Below are 21,069 nucleotides of genomic sequence, written 5' to 3'. Positions count from 1 at the left end.
CTCTAAATTGCTTTCACTATTGGGAAGCCCTCATCCTTAATTAATTCTGTGTTAAATGTCTTACAACAATTAGTGAGATCATTTGCACCCTGTGGAACAACTGATAGCTTTGAAAGAGTTTGCTTATTTTAGGAGTAAAATTTATTTATATTCATTCTTCATATTTATTGTATTTTCATCCAACAAGAGCTATGTTCAAGGTACTTTGCTGGGGATGCTGCAGTGAAAAATTATACAGTTTTTTTTTAATGTGTATTGGCTTAGTTGTTCCTCGTAACAACCCTAAGGGGTAGCTATTTCTCCATTTTTCAGTTGAGGATGCTGAGGTATACAGAACTTAAGTAACTCGCACAAGGTCATAAGAAAGACACAATCCTCATTTTCATAGTGTGGCCGTGTTTCCACACTCCCTTGGAATTCTGAAGGTTTTCTTTTTTTTATAGTTCCTAGGAAGACATTCATATTTTGGAATCAATGACATCAACCCAGTGAATATTTGCTAAGTATTGACTGTGTGAAGCTGTGGTCTATGTGTGGGGGGCCAAATTGTAGTTCTTGGCCCCCGAAGATTTTGCAGTTTTCTAGAGGGAGTAGAGGTGTCCATGGTTAAGTTCAAAGATGTATTGTAGGTGGGCTAGAAGTTGGTGTGAAGTTCTCCACTGGTGAGAAGTGGAGTGAAGCTCCACTGGTGTGCCCCAGTGAGAGCACAGAGGGAACAGCCAAGCCTCCTTAGCCAGGAGAGGTATTCAGGGAAGACTCTGCAGAGAAGTGGCAGGTATGTTCGGGCAGAGTGAGCTGCACCAACAAATGCCCAGAGGAGGTGTGTGACCATGGTACGTGCTTGAGAACTCAGTAGGCTGACTGTTCAGAGCAGCACTCCCCCAGCTTCACTGCACAGAAAGTGCTTATATGGAGATACACACACTTGTAAGCACTGCCTGCCCATAGTCAGATGTGATGGGCAGGGATCCCAGGTGTTGCCCAAAGGTGTCAATGACTTGGCATATGTGTTGACCTGCAAAGTTAGATCCCAGTCTTTGTGTGATGGAAGTAGGGGAGGCAGGAGAGGCTACACTGCAGATTTATAGAGGGTCTTAAATGCCGTACTAAGGAATTGGGACTTTATCCTGAAGATATTGCCATACTGTTGAGAGTTTTCACCTGAGAGGGGCATGGTCAGTTTTTGCATTTGGGGAAGATGGTTCTTTTGCCATTGTGAAGGAGACACGGGGGAAGGATAAAATGGGAAGTATGAGCCAGTGGGGATCTGGTAACTATGCAAAGAAAGATATCAAAGCCCTGTCATGAGGAGAATGTGAGAGAAGTCAAGGGGTGGGAGGGGTAGGGCTGGGTTACCAGGGAGATATGAGGCACGAAGGAAGAAAGTATTTAGGATGATTTCCTGATTTCAGACCTGGGCAACTGACAGTGTCATTCACCAAGTCTGTGCATTAGAGAGAAACAGGTTTCTTCATTTGATTTGCATGTCTTAGACAGGGTGATAAAAATCTCCCTGTGTGATGTCCAAAAAGAGGCATCCATTTGGCAGTTGGCTCTTTGGGGCTGAGCTGAGCAGTGAGGGCTGAGTAAAAGACATGGATGTGTGAGTCACTGGCATCTGGGTGGCAGTAGAAACCACCAAACAACTGTAAAGTTTCCAGTGGGAAAGGTAGACTATGAGGAGAAAACTGGCGGGATCCTGGAAGGATGGAGAAGAGAAACTTTAAAAAGATACAACAAAAGAGATAAGAAGTAAGAGGAAAAATGCAGAGCATTATCAAAATAGTCAAGAAGGAAGAAAACATCAGGAACCTCAAGGAGGTTAAGTGAGATGACCAAGACCAACCAAGCTTCTCAACTGGACATTTATCCAGAGTGGTCCCAGTAGAGAAGATGGAAAGCGAGTGCCGGTAGACAATTTTTCCAAGGAATTTGGTTGTAATGGGAAATAATGTTAGTTTAAAAAGGGACAGATATTGTCAAGGGAGAATTTGTTTTCATGTGGGAAGAACTCAAGCATGTTTATAGGCTATTGGGAAGGATCTAGTTTAGAGCGAAAGGAAAGTTGGTGAGATCATCTCTCCGGGAGCGCAGGGAATGCATTTTCTTAAAATGGCAGCAATCTCTCTGAATCTGAGACTTGGGGAGAGGAAAGTGAGGGTCAGGGGAGGAAGTTCCCACCAGACAGGTAAGGTTTTTTCAGGGAAGTGTTAGGAGACAAAGTTATCTGATGAGCAGGAATAAAGATGGGAGTGTAGTCAAGAGTAGGGAATGGTAGAATGTACTGAGTCAGAGGCATGTTGGGCAAAGCAGGGAATGGTACTGAGGTCACATCTGAGGATGGAAGGCACGAATGAGCAACACTAGTTATCTGCCATGCTGCTTTCTTAAACTACCTTGGTTGAGTGATGAGGTAGGGCTGGCAAATGAGTGGATAAATACAAGTAAATAAATCCCAGGCTAATACAAGTTGTTAGGAGATTTGTGAAGGGTGCAGGTGGAAGATGGGGGTAGGAGTTTTGGGCATGCTAGCAAGAGTGATTCTCCAGGTGTCAGTTGACTGGGGCATGATGGACCAGGAGAAAAGAGAGGGGTTTACATGAGATGGAAGTCATCCTGCAGCGGGTAAGGGGTCTGGGCTTGGTGAAGAAGACAAAAAGCAGAAGTACTAGGAAATTGTAACTAGAGATTGGTGTATCAGGAGTGAGTTTCCTAGAGGAGGTGATGCCAAGGTCAGGGTGTAGCCATGGGGGTGATTATAAAAGGAGTCCGGGATCACGGGTCCAGGGGTGTTGGATGAACGGCCCACAGGAAGGGTACTGGGGACTTGGAACTGAGACTGTAAGCCAATAACCAAAGTCTTAAGCAAGTGAGGGGAGTGATTGAGAGGAAGATGGGGGCCAGAGGGGCTTCTCTGATGGCCCACTGCTCTCCCACTGGAGGTGGTATGGGTTCAGACCCTGGATGGGGAACTAAGATCCCACATGCCCCGAGGCCTGGCCAAAAGGTGAAAACAAATAAACAAAATGGAAGGGAGCCAGACAGCATGAATCTCAAAGGAATGGGCTTTGCTTTTGTTCTTGATCTTCTGTGGTCTAGAAGTGACTAAGGGGAACCAGTGCCCCTCCAAGCCTGAGCTGGGTGACGTGGAGAACAGTAGCCTCTGCTCAAGCAGAGAATGCTTCCGGGTCAACCTGCAGACCAATGGCTACTCATATCTGGTATTTTGCCTACTTATCTGTGCAAAGAATTAGGCTGAATTTGCTAAGGGAGTTGCAGTTTCAAGCTTCTGTATAATAGGATTAACAGTCTGAAACTCTTATCTTTCTAAAATCTCTCCCATTTCATGTAATTCAGGTATGTTTATCATTTAATCCTCAAAGCACATTGGTGGCTACTGGAAGCATGGACACGACTGCCAAGCTGTGGGACATTCAGAGTGGAGAGGAAGTTTTCACCTTAACAGTATGTTGCTAATGTTAATAACTTTAAAACCTTTACATTTTCATTAGCTGTTCCTTTGGGTAAGATTTTTACCTGAGTTTTTTTTTTAATTGGTACTTTTATTGCAAAATGAACTCTAAGTTAGAAGATGTTTTTGAGCAATTGGTTTTCAGACTGCAGTAAAAAAGTGTTTCAGTTCGTTTGCTGGCTATTCCCAAAGACTTAAATGGACACACTGGGCTTTGGGCTTTTTAAAAGCCCATAAAAAAGCCTGATGGACTTTTTACTTCAACTAGCTTCAGTCTAAAAAAGGTAGTGGCTATTGCTTAAAACCTATGGTCATCTACCTGGTTAGAAGCAGAGGATGTGGAGGCTGGCACCTTTTGGAAGAGGCAGAACTTGAGGAACCTGCCAGAAAATGTCTTAAAAGAATGACTGTTAACTCCCTTCTTCTCTAACCTCCAGTCCCAGAAGCTTCCTGTATCACAAAGAATGAAGTATAAGGGGCAAGCGGAAGGAGGTGACAAGGTCAAAGGGCACTGCCCAAAGAGTGGATGCTGATGTTGTATCTCGGTGGGGGTCCTGTCTGTCTCCACCACATGTCCATTCAGCACCATCCTTGACGCTACCCTCCACTTCTTCCTGCCCCAGCCAAACGAAAAAGGGTGATTCCCAGTGGCAATAGGTGGGAACAGTTGAATGGGAAATCACGTTATCCTATTCTTCTGAATTATAAATGGATTTAAAAAATAGATTTTAAATCCATTTAAAAAATGGATTTAAAAAACCCATTTTATAGGTGAGCTTTTTCTCAGAAAGTTTAAAAAAGGACTAGAAAAAGAGAGGAAAAACAGTGCTTTTAACTGACAGCAAGAGTTTTTCTTTATTAAATGAATGTCTTGTTCTAGTTACATAAGCATATTTTTCACATCTTCACCTTCGTCAGTTTTGTGCATTGGGCTTCTTCACCACCTCTTCTTTCAGACAAATGCCTAAGAGCATTGGAAGGCATATGTCCTGCTCTGCACACTGTCTGACACCAGGGAATACATTTGTGTGCTCAGAATTTTAATGTTCAGCTCCATTTAATCTTTGTCATTTGGAATCAACCAGAAATTTAATTTGTAAATGAACTTTTTATTATGAAAAAAGTAACTAAGTGAATTTACTGAAATCATTAAGCAAAATGAGGGCCACATCCAAGCAGGATCTACAGCAGAGGGGGGGCCCTTCTTCCCACTGTCTCATACAGTTTGATTCATCCACCCCAGAGGACATCCAGATGAAAGTCAGGCCAAAGGCTAGATATTTATTAATCTATTTCATGTTAATTCACTATAAGAATTTTAGTTTTTAAAACATTAGCTTTATTTCACAAGCTTTTTGTCTTTTGCCCATCACCTTTTATTAGCTCATAAAGCATACAGGGTGTTTTCCTGCTGGCTCAGATGGTAAAGAGTCTGCCTGCTATGCAAGAGACCTGGGTTCAATCTCTGGGTCGGGAAGATCCCTGGAGAAGGGAAGTACAACCCACTCCAGTATTTTTGCCTGGAAAATTCCATGGGCAGAGGAGCCTGAGGACTACAGTCCATGGGGCTGCAAACAGTTGGAGATGACTGAGTAAGACTTAAAAAAAAAAAATTAGCCCATTAAGCATACAGACCTTTTTAGTGTTTCCACAACAGTATGAATGAAGTCTTTTGATTTCCCAACACATATCTTTTTTTTTTTTTTTTTTTTGTAAAACAGCTTCAGTTCAGTTCAGTTCAGCTGCTCAGTCATGTCCAACTCCTTGTGACCCCATGGACTGCAGCACGCCAAGCCTCCCTGTCCATCACCAACTCCCGGAATTTACTCAAACTCACGTCCATCGAGTCGGTGATGCCATTCAATCATCTCATCCTCTGTCATCCCCTTCTCCTCCCACCTGCAGTCTTTCAGGGTCTTTTCAAATGAGTCAGCTTTTCGCATCAGGTGGCCAAAGTATTGGAGTTTCAGCTTCAGCTTCAGTCCTTCCAATGAATATTCAGGATTGATTTCCTTTAGGATGGACTGGTTGGATCTCCTCAATTTTTACTAAATTTGCAGAATTGCACAACCATCACCAAGACACTAGTGTTCGACCATTTCCATTACTCCCCACCCCCCATCCCCCAAAATACCCTTGTGCCCTTGGTTTACAGTTTTTCTTTATTCCCACCCCCCAACTGCTAATCTCTCTTCTCCCTATAGAGCTTTGTCTCTCAATGGCAAGCCACTCCAGTACTCTTGCCTAGAAAATCCCATGGATGGAGGAGCCCGGTGGGCTACAGTCCATGGGGTCGCCACGAGTCGGTCGAGACTGAGCGACTTCCCTTTCACTTTTCACTTGCATGCAAAGGAGAAGGAAATGGCAACCCACTCCAGTGTTCTTGCTTGGAGAATCCCAGGGACGGCAGAGCCTGGTGGGCTGCTGTCTATGGGGTTGCACAGAGTCGGACATGACTGAAGCGACTTAGCAGCAGCAGCAGCAGTGCTTTCTTTTGGACTGTTATGTGATACATGGGTAGAAATTGTTTCATCTATAGGTATGCATGTGGATATGTGCTCTTTTCCTAGGGACACTCAGCTGAAATCATCTCCTTGTCCTTTAACACGTCAGGAAACAGGATCATCACGGGCTCTTTCGATCACACAGTTACAGTGTGGGAGGCTGATACTGGAAGGTATCCTTGATTTTTAAGAATTTCTTTAAAACCTGGATCAGAAGATTAAGAAAACACTTGCTATTGATCAGCTTAATATTAAACCTATTAACTGTGCCTTGGATTTCATAGGAATAGGGCAAATTGGAAGCAAATCAGTTCATTCTTTAATGATATTTTTTTTTATTTTAATTTATTTTTAATTGGAGTATAATTGTCTTACAATATTGTGTTGGCTTCTGCCTTACAACAACATGAATCAGCCATAAGGCTTCCCTGGTGTCTCAGATGGTAAGGAATCTATTGGCAGTGCAGGAGACCTGGGTTCTGTCCCTGGGTTGGCAAGATCCTCTGGAAAAGGGAATGGCAACCCACTCCAGTATTCTTGCCTGGAGAATTCCATGGACAGAGGAGCCTGGCAGGCTAAAATCCATGGGGTCGCAAAGAGTCAGATCTGATGGAGCAGCTAACACTTTCACTTTCATGCATGTATCTCCTTCCTCTTGAGACTCCCTCCCAACCCCCAGCCCATCCCACTCCTCTAGGTCATCACTGAGGACTGAATTGAGCCCCGTGTGTTAATACAGCAACTTCCTACTGGCTATCTATTTTGCATATGGTAATGTATACGTTTCAATGCTACTCTCTCAATTCGTCCCTCTCTCTCCTTCCTCCTGCTGTGTCCAAAATCTTTTCATTATGTCTGCGTCTCTATTCCTGCCCTTCAAATAGATTCATTGATACCATTTTCTAGATTCCACATATACGTATTAATATATAAAATTTGTTTTTCTCTTTCTGACTTACTTGTTATATATGCTTCCTCAGAATTCTGAGCAAATAATGGCAAACAGCAACATAAAGGAGAAAGTTAGCAATAGCCTGGTTATATAGCTATTATTTATTCTATGTATTGTGTAATCAAATTTCAATGGCTTGTCTTTAGGGTCAGCATGGAAATCATGAATAAATAACATCACGGCTAATGATGCAAATTTAATTTAGTCCAAGAACTTCAATTTTCTCCGTAATTATTTTTGGTTCTAGTTGCTAAGAAGTTAACTAAATTAGCTTATTTGTGTTGTAAAACTCCACTCAGTTTTCAGGGATCCCAATTAAGATGCATGCATTGAGAAGGAAGGGTTCTTAGACAACTGATGGATAGTTTCTGAACTACAGAGGGGTCCACCCATCTGGTGTACAATTAGTTCCAGGATTCAGATTATCCATGCCTTTCTGAAGCATTGTCTTAAGTAATGTTGTTATTTTGGGTTGTTTAAATTTTCATTATGTGCTTATGTGAGTCGCTCAGTTGTGTCTGACTCTTTGTGACCCCATGGACTGTAGCCCACCAGGCTCCTCTGTCCATGGGGATTCTCCAGACAAGAACACTGGAGTGGATTGCTATGCCCTTCTCCAGGGGATCTTCCCAACCTAGGGATCGAACCCAGGTCTCCTGCATTGTGGGCAGATTCTTTACCATTTGAGTTAGCCAGCAAGCCTACTTGAGTTTCCCAGGAAACCTACTTAAGCCTAAAATTTTAAGTATGTTTTTGTTGAGATGAAATTAAGAGGCTAGTTGACTCTTTTTGAGCTACAGTTAAGCCATCACAGATATTTTGTGAAAACTGAAATTCACCTTGTACACTGATGGCTTGACATCTTTCTTTGTCCACATATCCTGAATGAATGCATCTTTCACCAGTCTGAACTGTTTCTGTTTTGTAGGAAGGTGTATACCTTAATTGGACATTGTGCTGAGATCAGCAGTGCTGTGTTCAACTGGGATTGCTCTCTGATATTAACTGGCTCTATGGACAAAACCTGCAAGGTAAGCTCGAGAAATACCTTTGCTTTATAACTCTTGTGTCTGGGCTCTGTACTGTGTCAAGTATTCATTGCAGCATTAACACATTTTAAAGGTGCTAGAAAATTAAGATATTAATTTATCCAAAAATTGGTAATTTTAAGTTTCAAATTGATGATCCTACAAGTTTGAAGGATTTATGATGTAAAATAGCTTTGATGATTCAAAGGTATTAAAAGATCTTTTTTATCAGAGAACATTTGCTTTATAGTATTGTGTTAGTTTCTGCTATACAGCCAAGTGAATCACCCACACATATACACGTATCCCTTCTTTTTTGGATTTCCTTCCCATTCAGGTCACCACAGAGCACTGAGTAGAGTTCCTTGTGCTAAAATATCTTTTTTTATGAAGGCACATTATCTTTGTTTAATGTCTCTCTATTCCTTTATTAAGCTTCCATTAGCATAAACTTCAAGAAGTCTCAACATGACATCTCCCTGCCTTTGTGTTTCTGTTCCTAAGAGCTTATGCTCTAGAATTATTATTAGATATATAGATTGTATATTAAATGTATTATAATCTGAGTGTACTTTTTATTTCCTAGCATTGTAGTTTTAGATCAAGCTTTTTATTACTTGATGACCTTCATATGAAAAGAGGTTGCTTCTACTCCATCAGTGAAGCATGCACTTTGAGATTTTTTTTCCTAAAATAGTGACAGATTTGTATTCTGAAGTCTGTCTTTGATCTTCTCTGTGTCAAAAGCTTGCCTTGTTAGATGGTTGGTTGCAGTCTCTGGTTGTAAATCAAAAGAAAATGGACAAAAAGTGAAAATTATACACATGATTTTGGTACAGTTTATTTAATCAGCTGTAAACATGTCATAAAGACTACTGGCCATCTTTGTGTGTTAGAGAGGAAGTCATAGTCTTCATCATTTTTTTTTTAATTGTAGCTATGGGATGCTGTAAATGGAAAATGCGTGGCAACACTAACAGGCCATGATGATGAAATACTAGACAGCTGTTTTGATTACACCGGAAAGCTTATTGCAACTGCCTCAGCCGATGGTAGGTAATCTGCCTGTACATTTAATTTATGGAGGGATTTATGTTTTGTTTAATAAACATAGGTGAGTCTGCATCATAAGTCATCTCCCTGATGACCAGCTATGATAGAAATGACATGTGCCTCATCTCTATGATGCCCACGCATGTCACTACACTGTGTCTGGATCATATTCTTGATATTGCATGCAATGCTGTAGAAGGTTTGTATCACCTCCTTGACACCACATATGATGTTAAACTATATCTCTATCATCTTCTTGATAACTATATATACACATGTACTATATATACTATACTATATATACTAGTACACCTCGGGTCATCTCCCTGATGACCGTGCATTATGCTACCCTATGTTGTTCTCATCAGCTTGACTGTTATCAATGGTGATATAATAAATCTGCATTTTCTCCTTTATGATCACATTTGCTACTCTACCAGAGAAGGCAGTGGCACCCCACTCCAGTACTCTTGCCTGGAAAATCCCATGGGTGGAAGAGCCTGGAAGGCTGCAGTCCATGGGGTCGCTGAGGGTTGGACACGACTGAGCGACTTCACTTTCATGCATTGGAGAAGGAAATGGCAACCCACTTCACTGTTCTTGCCTGGAGAATCCCAGGGACGGGGGAGCCTGGTGGGCTGCCGTCTCTGGGGTCGCACAGAGTCAGACACGACTCAAGTGACTTAGTGGTAGCGGTGCTGCTCTACCATGTCTAGCAAATCTTCATGATGAACATATATAATTCTGTGCTACCCCTCATCTTCTTGAGTACCACTTACGAGTCTACGCTATGCCCATGTCATCTTACTGATAACCACAGTCAGATGCTCTACTGTCTAATCATCTAGACAGCATGTATAGATTTATTCTTTGTCTGCACCATTTTCTTGACAATAACAAATGAAGTTATGCTATATCTACATCCTTTTAAAATAATTATGTATGTTGTTATTGTCGGGCCTTCCCTGTTGTCTCAGTGGTAAAGAACCCACCTGCCAATGCAGGAGATGCGGGTTTGATCCCTGGACCAGGAAGATCCTCTAGAGAAGGAAATGGCAACCTACTCCGGTATCTTGCCTGGGAAATCCCGTGGGCAGAGGAGCCAGGTGGGCTACAGTCCAAGGGGTCACAAAAGTGTTGGACAATAACGAAGTTATGCTATAGCTACGTTCTTTAAAATTATGTATGCCACTATGCTGTCGGTTATCTCATTGATGACACTAGATTGTGCAGTAAGATGTTTGTGTTGTCACCTTGACAACTATACATGATGCAGTGCTGTGTGTGCAAAGTCTGTTTAGCAAGCACACGTGATGCTATATTATCTCTTTGATAACTATATCTCTTTGATAATTCCACATGATGAATGTCTGTGTGCATGTACTCTCCTCAAAAGCTCAGTGTGATGCTTTACCTTGTTTTATCATTTCCTTCACAATCATGTGGAGTGCTGCCCTATTTCGCATCATCTCCTAGACAACTGTGTGTGATGACTCAGTTTGCTTCATATCCATGGAGGCCATGTATGGTGCTGCGACATACCTATGTCATCTATTGATAACCACATATGTTGCTACGCTGTATATGTTATCTCCCTACAGGCCACAGATGACTATGTCTCCACTATCTGCTTGATGGCTTGTGTGATGCTACTGTATGTCTTTTCATCATCTTGAGAAGCACACATCATGCTATACTAAAGCTGTGTTATCTCTATGGTAGCTACACACACAATGCACACCGTGTCTGCATCAACATTCTGACTGCCATTACACTTGAATCGTCTTATTGATGGTCATGGATCATGCTACACTATGTCTGTCTCATCTCCTTGATTCTAAACTGTATCCTTGTGATCTTCTCATCAGTAACCCATGACACTATGCTGTGTCTTGGTCATCTCCCTGATGGACATGTGCGATGCTACACTCTATCTGCATCATCCTTCTGATCACATTTGACCCTAAACTATGTCTGTGCCATGTCCCTCATGATGCCATCATGCTTGATGCCCTCCTATGTCTACATCCTCTCTGTGATAACCACAGGTGACTCTGAATCTGTCACCTGCTGTGAGTGCATGTCCTGCTACTCTACGACTGTGTCATTGCCCTGACAATGTGAGCAAGCTTTCACTCTAAGTCACCTCTGATAGTCATGTATAATGCTACTGCTGCTGCTGCTGCTAAGTCGCTTCAGTCGTGTCCGACTCTGTGCGACCCCACAGACGGCAGCCCACCAGGCCCCACCGTCCCTGGGATTCTCTAGGTAAGAACACTGGAGTGGGTTGCCATTTCCTCCTCCAATGCATGAAAGTGAAAAGTGGAACTGAAGTCGCCCGGTTGTGTCCAACTCTTAGCGACCCCATGGACTGCAGCCTACCAGGCTCCCCGCCCATGGGATTTTCCAGGCAAGAGTACTGGAGTGGGGTGCCATTGCCTTCTCTGGTATGATGCTACACATATGTTTAATTCCCTTCCTGAACATATGTGACTACATCATGCTTGTATAAATCCTTAATAGCTTTTTAAGAAATTCTGGCAAAAATCAAATGCTGTTTCTAGGCTGTTTCTGTTCACTTCTTTGCCTATATTTGCTCCTTGTGACTAGCATACTTTTAAGTAGCTACTTTGTGTTATAATCAGTTGTAGAATTTTGCCTGTGATTCCTTTTTATTACAGTCTTTATTACTGTCTCACTCTTCAAAATTATATTTGCAAACTGTTCTCTTACTCATTAGGACTTTTCAAAGGTGATCCTTTGATCATACACACATTTTTTTTTTGCATCCTGAAATACAAACACCCTGAATCTGGAGAATTTTATTTTTTAAACTAACTACTTATTTTCTCATCTTCTCACAGATCTTGGCTTTTAAAAATAATCCCTTAAAAATAATGAATCTGCCCTTTTCATTTTAAATATCATTCTCATTTATACAAAAGAATCTGTTTATTAAATATACATGGAGTGTCTACTTTGTGCCAGGAATTCTTTAGGAACACAGGATATATCGATGGAAAAAAGAGATGGGCATCTCTTCCCTCCTAGAGCTATGTTTCGAAGGGGGAGACCACAAACAATATCATACATGTGTCTTATATAGAATATTAGATTATATAGAATGTCAGGAGTTGTCAGTGGTATAGGGGAAGAAACAAGCAGGGACAAGTGATCAGGACACTGAGGGATGGACGTGAATAAAATATAAGCTCAATTCTTTTAGTTTTGTCCTTTCTATCATCTGCTGTTTTCTCTAGCAGTGATTCTGTTCTTTCCTTTCTTCAATAGCACATTACTTTCAAAAAACATCTTTCTCTTTTGGTTTGTGTTGTAAACCTCTTTTCATTCTGTCCCTCCTAAGAAGCCTTGATGTTTAGAGCCATTTTTTATTTACCTTTGGTCTTTGCTCCTCATTCGTATCTTAAAATTTGATCTCATTCAAAAGAGTTAGTTGCCTGTGTGGCTACAAGCTGTTTCTTTATATTTATTGCCTCTTTCACCTTCACTGGAGTTACTCTCAAGGCTGAATTTCTTTGATGTCTTATTCATAATTCTATCTTATAAAAAATTGCAATTTCAGGCTATATTATTTTTATGTTTTCTGAAACTTAAAAATACTTTTGCAAAATTTGATGTATTAGTCTATACTGCATCTTTTTGTCTTATTCACAAACTCTTAAAACAAGTAGATCGCTTTCCTTTAAAGCTTTTGAAGTATCCAATGAAGTAGCAACATTATATTTTAATCATATTAATTCTACTATAGCAATTTTTGTCTACTTCCTCTTGAAGTTGTCAGAGAGGAAAGTTAAAAATTAAGATATTTTGCTTCTCTCTAAATGGAAATTAAGTAACCAAAATTCCCTATTTTTGCAAATTTTACCTTGATTTTATACTTTGTGTTGAGACAGCATCCTTCACCTGGCCAGATAAATTTTAATTTTTTTATGGCAACAATTTTATTACTTCTGTTTTTTCTCCTTCTATGCTTATGTAATGACTCTATTCCTTAATTCTAAGGAAATGTTATATCTATCCATCCATCCATCCATTCATCCATTTGTCTATCTATCCTTCATCCATCTACCCATCCATCCATCCATCCATCCATCAATCCATCTACATCTATTTATTGAGTGTTTAATACGAGTTTGGCATTTCTAGGCACTGGATATACAGCAGGCAACAAATCATTCTATTTGCCTTTTCTATTGAAAAGGTTTTCCTAGCACCTATTCTTCATTCTTTGTAAGTAGTGGCTGCTGACCCCTCTCAGAAGGCCTCTTGTGTCTTCTGTAACCTTAGACTCATATTTGGTGTCTGATACAAGTCTTGCTGTTTATTTCTGTAGGTAATCAGAATCATCAAAACTTGTTGTGAGTCCCCATTTCTTCTCCTTAAAATTTGATTCTTTTTGATTTCCTGTCTCTGCACCTCCATCTGTCTTGGAACCTAGTGTCTCTTCTAATAAGCTGGGGCTAGAGAGATGCTTCTTTCCCCGTTCTTCTCCTGTAGTAGGATCAGCTTGCATTTATAGTATTAAGTGTCTGGCTCTCACCACAGGCAAGAAGACAAACTTAGCACAGAGCTTACATGTCAGAGGGATAGATATTTAGATAATTCAAGTCATGTGGTCCAAAGTCCTGCATTTCTGATGAATTTATATATATCTCCACTCCTTTCAAAAAGGAACAGCAAGAATTTTCAGTGCGGCCACAAGAGAATGTGTTACCAAATTGGAAGGCCATGAAGGAGAAATTTCAAAGGTGAGTTGCTTTTCTCCTTTGGAGCAATTTATTTATTTTCAAAAATAAGCATCAAGCTTAATACAAATCGGTCTATTGTTACTGATAGTATCAAGGTTTTGCCCAGTTATCTCATTCTTTGTAGAAATCAGTTACCTGAAGAGTAAGTTTTCAAATGTGTCCTCAAACTCAGTGTAATAAAATGATTTCTAAAACCTTTTACAAAGTATAAAACAGCATTCTCCTCAGCCATGAAAAAGTTTCAATTAGCAAAGGATACTCACTAAAGCTATTCAGAAGCTAGTAAAGTGCTTTTCCTAGTTCTAGTAAACACACCCCTTTTATATTATGCAGAAGAACAGGCTGCACAGCAAATTTCAAGTGTCCTGTAGAACACATGCTATTGAGGAAGTATTTCCTAAAAGTATTTACCACTTAAAAAAGTTAAAAATGACCTATCTTGAAACTTGAAAGCTGTAGTTTAGGATTTCATATGAACTCCTCCCAAAAGCTTATCCATGCAGTATGGCCATCCAGTCAGTGATCTGACGTTTAGAGATGTCCTCAGAAAATTGTAGAGAAGGCTGCGACCCGTGACTCTCACCCCTAGCTCAGCCCAATTCCTTGGTCTCGTGCCTAAGATGAGATTTTCCATTCTTTTTAATCAGCTCAATGGATTCAGGTCTCTGCAGGCTCCCCTGCTATTGGTGGCCCTTGCCCTCCTGCCCATCAGGGTTGGTCTCTTAGACATTGCAGAGCACATCCTCTGCATTAGGCTGGGAGGCCCGGGAGATTGGTAGTATGAGGGCTGAGGGATGTGGCCATGGGAAACAGGCCACAAAGAGAGACTGAGCTATGTTTCTGAGTGTCTGGCGTGGCACACTCAACAAACGCACATGTTTTTGTGTGTGTATGAGTAGAAAGAGTTCTCAGACTCTACATTATTGCATTTTATGCTTGTTAACTGAGATATTACCTATTGAATTGCCATCCAGTAATGGCATTTCTATGGGGTGCCAAGCTAAAGCATTCTTTCATTCATTTTGAGAGCTCCCACTATGCTAGGTAGCATGCTGGGCCCTGGTGACACTGTGATGAAAAAAGCCATAACCTGGGGGCTTGCCCTCATCAAACCAATAGTCACAGAGGAAGTGACCCACATCACCATCTTCTGATGATTTAGGAAAGGTTATAAACACGACCTCCAGAGGAGCTGAGGACTGGCAGTTTTCTCTGCTGCTCACATACCATGTGACAATGCCTGGCCCGTTGGGGCTCTCAAGCCCACATAGATGGAAACTGCTGCACTTTAAGTAGCAACACAGAAAGTCCTCTCCTGTGGACCCTGACATTCTGTGCCACAGATTGAAGGACCATCTCTACACTCGTGATGACAGAAAGTTAGTCTGTAGAGGTGACACCGAGGTTTGGGCGTGAAGATGCCTGACTTGTGTTCTCATCCACACTGGGGCTCTGCCTCTTGGTTTGAGTGGAGAGGTTGGTGTCACCAGCCTTTGCTCCTGAAATGAAAAGAAGCTGGGTGGGGAACACTCCAAGTATAATGGAGCTGTGGTCTTTATCCTTAGACTTGTGTGTGAGGGGTAGGCAATCAGACACCATTGTCTAGATTTTAATTTTCATGTATTAGTCTCTGCAGTCTTTTTCCCACCCTGAAAGAACTGTTCTAGGTAAGAATAAGTACCAGGCTGGGAAGGTGAACAGGTAACTTAGTGATGTCTGCTTTTTACTGATGAAAAATATACTGGGAATCAAATTACACCAACCTGTGATTGCTTCCCCTCAACCCCTTGCTTGCCTGTAGATTTCTTTCAACCCCCAAGGCAACCGCCTTCTCACTGGCAGCTCTGACAAAACAGCTAGAATCTGGGATGCTCAGACTGGTCAGTGCCTCCAGGTTCTTGAGGGACACACGGATGAGATCTTCTCCTGTGCTTTCAACTATAAAGGCGACATAATCATTACAGGTAGGGGAGAAATAGACCTCATCAACTCAGCTTTCCTTTCAATTGGCTGTTAGAGTTTCTGAGCTGAATACCAAAAGGAGCCCACTCCTATTCCCACCCTTCTTCCAGGGTCCCTAGCTCACCTGGGGCCATTATTTAGGTTTAGCTGCTTTGCAGGACCACAGGAATAGGCTCTGCCTGTGACTATAAGGCTTTGTGAATCCTGAATTTCAATTGCCCCAGACAGGGTAAGAATTTAGTAACCTGCCTTACTGTTGACTACATATCCCCAGGCATCATCCATCCAGTGGTTAATATTCAGTTGATGGCAGTAAGTCTTAGTAACTAAAACAAGTCAGGACCTGAGTTCTCCAGAGTGGGATTTACAGCCCATTAGAGATTTATTCTTTGGGCAAAACTGTTTTCTCCTTGGATGTCCCCTTGTAACCCATTAATATGTGGGGAAAAGAGCACATATTGAACATTTTTCCAACCATGAACAATTTATTGTGAGTGAATTATATCAGCAATGTTTCATAAGAACTGGATTAAGAGTAGGTTAGTTGAGATTGTAGAAAAGGGAGAACATGCCAAGAATATGGCATAACGTGAGTAGGTGCTTCTGGAGGAAACCCTGGCAAGGAGCAGGGTGCTAAATGATAGTGTGGGGTGGGGATACCCACAGGGGAATGAATCTGATTAACTCTCAATGATTCTCATTGTGTTGAGAAAATTTTTAAATTGCTTAACTGGTCTAAGGAGTTTAATGTCTCATATGCAAACTTGGCTTCATACGTTGGCTGATTTTCTTTATTTTAATCAGACAACTTCAAAGGTGCTGAGAATAATCTCTGCCTTTGCCCTAAAATTCCAGTCCTTTCTACTAAATTATGGATGATTTCTAAAATTACAGATTACTTTCTTCGGGCCTATGGTTTGTAAGTGTTACGATAATGTTGGTATTCCTAAGACAATACCATAGTAAATAGCATCAAATCCTTTCTCCTGATGATGGAGGATGTGAGTGGTTGTGACAGAGAACACTGAAGTTGGGGCTGCTTTGTCAGAGGACCAACCTTTCCTAATCCACCCTGTTTGTGTTAAGCTGGGCCAGCCCTGCAATACCTCTTTCCTCATCCACAGAAGGCCCTGGATTTAGGGAAGGAATATTAGTAGTTTGTGCCTTGTTTTAATGCTGGCCTTCAAAAGCCCGAGCTCTTTTAAGATATTATTAGTTTATTTAATAGTATTTCCCAAAGCAAACTCCCAGAGATAGTGAAGGAAAAGGAAGCCTGGCATGCTATAGTCAATGGAGTTGCAAAGAGTCAGATATGACTTAGTGACTGAACAATACCAAAAATAAATAAATAAAAGCACCAATATGCTAAATACTGGTCCGCTCGATGACAGCGTTTATGAGAATGGGAAGTGACATGTCTTCCTTGCCATCAGCAGAGCGCTTTGTTTGAATATGAATCTGCCCTGTTTTCCTGGTGGGCCCTGGTGTGGTTAACTGCATGCATTTTCAGTGGACTGCCTGAGGGTTTAGAATCACAAAATGGAAGCAAACTGTCCAAAGTGGTCAGGACACTTTCAAAAAGATGAGATAACTTTGGGTACAATGTATAGTCTGCACAGGCTTTTACAGTCCCCACACTGCTTGTATTGATGACACATGCCTGGCACCTGAGGTGGAAAAAATCAGCAGAGCCCAGCAGTGCTTCATACTGGGGCTGCAATTCCCAGGGCCCAAATGTGGATGGGGTCCCTCGGGAGGAGTGTATCAAGGCTGCTTTGGAAGAGTGTCTATCGCTGTCATGGGGAGCTCAGGAGTTTCACATTTTGACTGATGAGGAGAAAAATCCACTGTAATTTTGAAACAGTCCAAAGTGGAATGTGCTGCTTCTTCATAAACTGATCACTCAAACCTGGAGATGTTCAAAGTCATCATATTTGCCACTTGGTGGCGATGCGTGAAGCAGGACGGGATAAGCAGAGGGGTGGGTGATGTGGTTGCATTCTCAGGTCCTCTGTAATCCTAAAATGCCATGAATCTTACATAGGGGAGTAGACTGTGAATTTGCCCAATTTATGACCAATGGGCAAGAGAAACAAACAGATCCCCTCTCCCCAAACACGTGAATTGCTAACGGGCTCTGCAGCTAGACACCCAGGAGCTAGCACATTGAGCACATTGATCATCCACAACGATGCAGAAAATGTCAGCCTGTAAACACAGAGAGAGTTAAATGAGTAAAACAAGAAAAATAACTTTGTGAAATTTGCTTTATTAGGCAGCAAGGATAATACCTGTAGGATATGGCGGTGATTGAAGAGAATCAGTCAACAAAGAAACTTGCCAACCATGGTGATCAAAGCTGGAGTGTCACACACAGCCAGCAAGCTATTTTGATATTTCAAATGTTTTCTCTTGGTCCACAAATCAACCATGTGTATACTGTCCTTAGTTTCACAGATATGACCATTAAAGTTGATGAAGTTATATCAGTCCTTGATGTCTGATGGAGATGATAGGAGTGAGCATACTGCTTGGCAAATTGGTTATTTCAATTTTCTTGTATTTCTTGATAGCATCACCGTACTGATAAATGAAACCAGAATGATTGAACAATGTGTCTCCTACATTCTACTTTGCAGGCTATTATAATTTCTGTTGAATAAAGTTTCTGGAGAAAATTTCTGTGAATTTGCATGTCTGTATGAGGTATGCTTTCTTTCTTATGATGAGAACTTCAATGATGTACTCTTTCAGCAGCTTTCAATATGCAGTACAGATTTATTAACTATAGGAACCATGATGTACATGACACCCCCATGACTTACTTATTTTATAACTGGAATTTTGTACCTTTTGATCCCCTTCATCCATTTTTGCCTCAGTTCTCTGTATAAGTTCAGTGTTTTTTTGTTTGTTTTAAATTCCACATATAAGTAAGATCACATGACATTTATCTGTCAGACTTATTTCATTTTAGTCTTATGCCCTCAAGGTTCATCTGTGTTGTGGCAAATGACAAGATTTTTCTTTTTTATGGCTGTATAGTGTTCCATTGTGTGTGTGTGTGTGTGTGTTTGTACATGCACGTGCACGTGCATTTTCTTTATCCATTTTTCCATCTTGACTATTGTAAATAATGTTGCAGTGAACATAGGGGTGGATATAGCTTTTTCAGTTAGGGTTTTTGTTTTCTTCAAACATATAATCAGAAGTGGATTGCTGGATTATATTATATTTTTAATTTTTGTGAGAACCCTCCATGCTACTTTCCTTGTTGGCTATACCAATTTACATTCCAACATTTTTTAGGAGGATATGCAAGTTTGGAATGTGATTAGAAGTTTTATTATTTATTTAGCTATTTTACTTTTTTCCAGCTCAAAAAGAAATAGGCAATAGGAATAGAAGCTTTATCTTCCTTCCCTCGTATTCAAGAATACACCTACTCCTCCTTCCTCCAGTGAAAAAGTTGAGAAAGGACACTGAATAAAATATAGGGAAATATAGAAAAACATATATGGAAAATAAAATGGATCTCACTTAGTAGCAAATGTATTCTGATATCATAGTAGACTGGAGTATAAAAAATGCAGACATATTTTTCTCTGAGGAAAAGCTAAACAATATGAATTCAGACTATTGAACTTAAAAAGCTGGTTGTTAAACAATTGAGGTACCAGAGAAATCATCAAACACCAAGCTGATTGATGCTGAAACACTAGACAATGTTTTTAAAAAGGCTTTTCTATGTAAAAGTGCCACAATGCATTTTAGGAATTAATGTTCAACGATAAAGCACAAGATTTATCTTTACAACTGTTATCTGTTACAATGCAGATAGCAGTCCTGATTTTACACTGAGAAAGGTATATCACAGTGAAGTTAAATAATTTACTAAAGACATCAAATATTGGTTAGTGAAGTGGGATTTAGAGCCCAGGGATTACACTCCATTATATTATGTTCTCTGATGCTCCCTGGTAGTCAGGAAAGCCTTCCCTGGCCTTCCCTGATGGTTCAGATGGTAAAGGATCTGCCTGCAATGCAGGAGATGCAGGTTTGATCCCTGGGTCAGGAAGATCCCATGAAGGGAATCGCAGTGCACTCCAGTATTCTTGCCTGGAGAATTCCATGGATAGAGGAGCCTGGCAGGCTACAGACCATGGGGTCACAAAGAATCAGACAGGACTGAGTGATTAACACTTTCACTTTCATATATTATGTTCTTAAGTGAAAAAGTCTTAATTATGACCGAACAGTATCAGATGTACCAGTAGGAAGGTTTGGGGTGAGAATTACCTCTCAGATCATCTGTGGATGCCTCAAGAAGAAAAAAATAAAACTTTAGTGCTGGAAAGGAGTAAATAAGTTTAGAGGTGGAACAGCCAATGAGAGCTTGAATTAGAGAAAACCAGGCCAAAATTTGGGCTTCCCTTATGGCTCAGCTGGTAAAGAATCCACCTGCAATGCGGGAGACCTGGTTTGGATTCCTGGGTTGGGAAGATCCCCTGGGGTGGTAAAGGCTACCCATTCCAGTATTCTGTCCTGGAGAATTCCATGAACTGTATAGTCTATGGGGTTGCAAAGAGTTGGACATAACTCAGTGACTTTTGCTTTCAGGCCAAAATTTAGCTGCTGCTTTGAAAATTCTAAAGAATCAGTGGACCTTGATTTTTCCTTCTAACCCTTTGATAGCTTTGGGAAGGGTGGTGATAAACAGAATATTTTCTGCCATATCAGTAAACAAAGGATATCATAGTCATCAGCAATTGCAGCCATAGCCAATTGTAAGCTGGGGGGCCTAAGGGCACTCAGCAAGGAGAATAGCTGCTATTTAGTAGTCATCATACTGCAGCCACTCTCTGAGGTGAGCCCTGAAGAAACTCTGGATGTGAGAACACAGGATACTGGCCCCAGATACCTGAGGTGCATATCAAAACAATGATTTCAGTGAGTCCAGACTCTTGCCTCTCCCCATGAGTAGAAAAGTGATAAATTCCTTGAGGTTTTTAGTTTTTAAATTAACAATAATCTTTTGTTTTTACTACCTGCTTTTTGTTGGAAAAGTCTTATATTTCCTAGCTTTCAGCTTGCCTCCTTGCAGCAGTTCTCAGAGTTATTTGAGATGCTGCCTCCTGGGCTTGAAGTCCTAAAAATTCCCACCAAATAAGACATAATGCTCAACTTGTATACATATTTTCATATGAATACCTACTTTCAGTCCACAGTGAGAATACTATTTTGTTAAATCATTTAAAAGACTCAGACAATGTGCTGACCCAGGTTCATGTGCCTGACACACGGTGAGGCCAAACAATCTGAAATGTCA

At 40.9% G+C, this 21,069-nt stretch overlaps 1 protein-coding gene across 5 annotated transcripts in view; it reads left to right on the top strand.

Moving 5' to 3' along the window:
• The window catches only part of DAW1 (dynein assembly factor with WD repeats 1), a 35,459-nt gene extending 17,016 nt beyond the window's left edge, over positions 1-18,443 (top strand). For 4 of the 5 annotated variants that reach the window (XM_070379893.1, XM_070379882.1, XM_070379915.1 and 1 more), the window contains 7 exons: positions 3,358-3,465; positions 6,043-6,149; positions 7,857-7,959; positions 8,894-9,008; positions 13,702-13,778; positions 15,580-15,742; positions 18,016-18,443. In XM_070379893.1, coding sequence (XP_070235994.1) covers positions 3,358-3,465; positions 6,043-6,149; positions 7,857-7,959; positions 8,894-9,008; positions 13,702-13,778; positions 15,580-15,742; positions 18,016-18,050 — 708 coding nt within the window. In that variant the 3' untranslated portion in view covers positions 18,051-18,443. The remainder of the gene's footprint in view (positions 1-3,357; positions 3,466-6,042; positions 6,150-7,856; positions 7,960-8,893; positions 9,009-13,701; positions 13,779-15,579; positions 15,743-18,015) is intronic. The other variant, XM_005890152.2, reaches the window with a different exon arrangement.
• The last annotated feature ends 2,626 nt before the right edge of the window (positions 18,444-21,069 follow it).

This window comes from Bos mutus, chromosome 2, assembly GCF_027580195.1.
Source record: "Bos mutus isolate GX-2022 chromosome 2, NWIPB_WYAK_1.1, whole genome shotgun sequence".
Taxonomy (NCBI): Eukaryota; Metazoa; Chordata; class Mammalia; order Artiodactyla; family Bovidae; genus Bos; species Bos mutus.
Note: the sequence above shows the minus strand (reverse complement) of the source record. Positions and strands in the feature narration are given on the sequence as shown.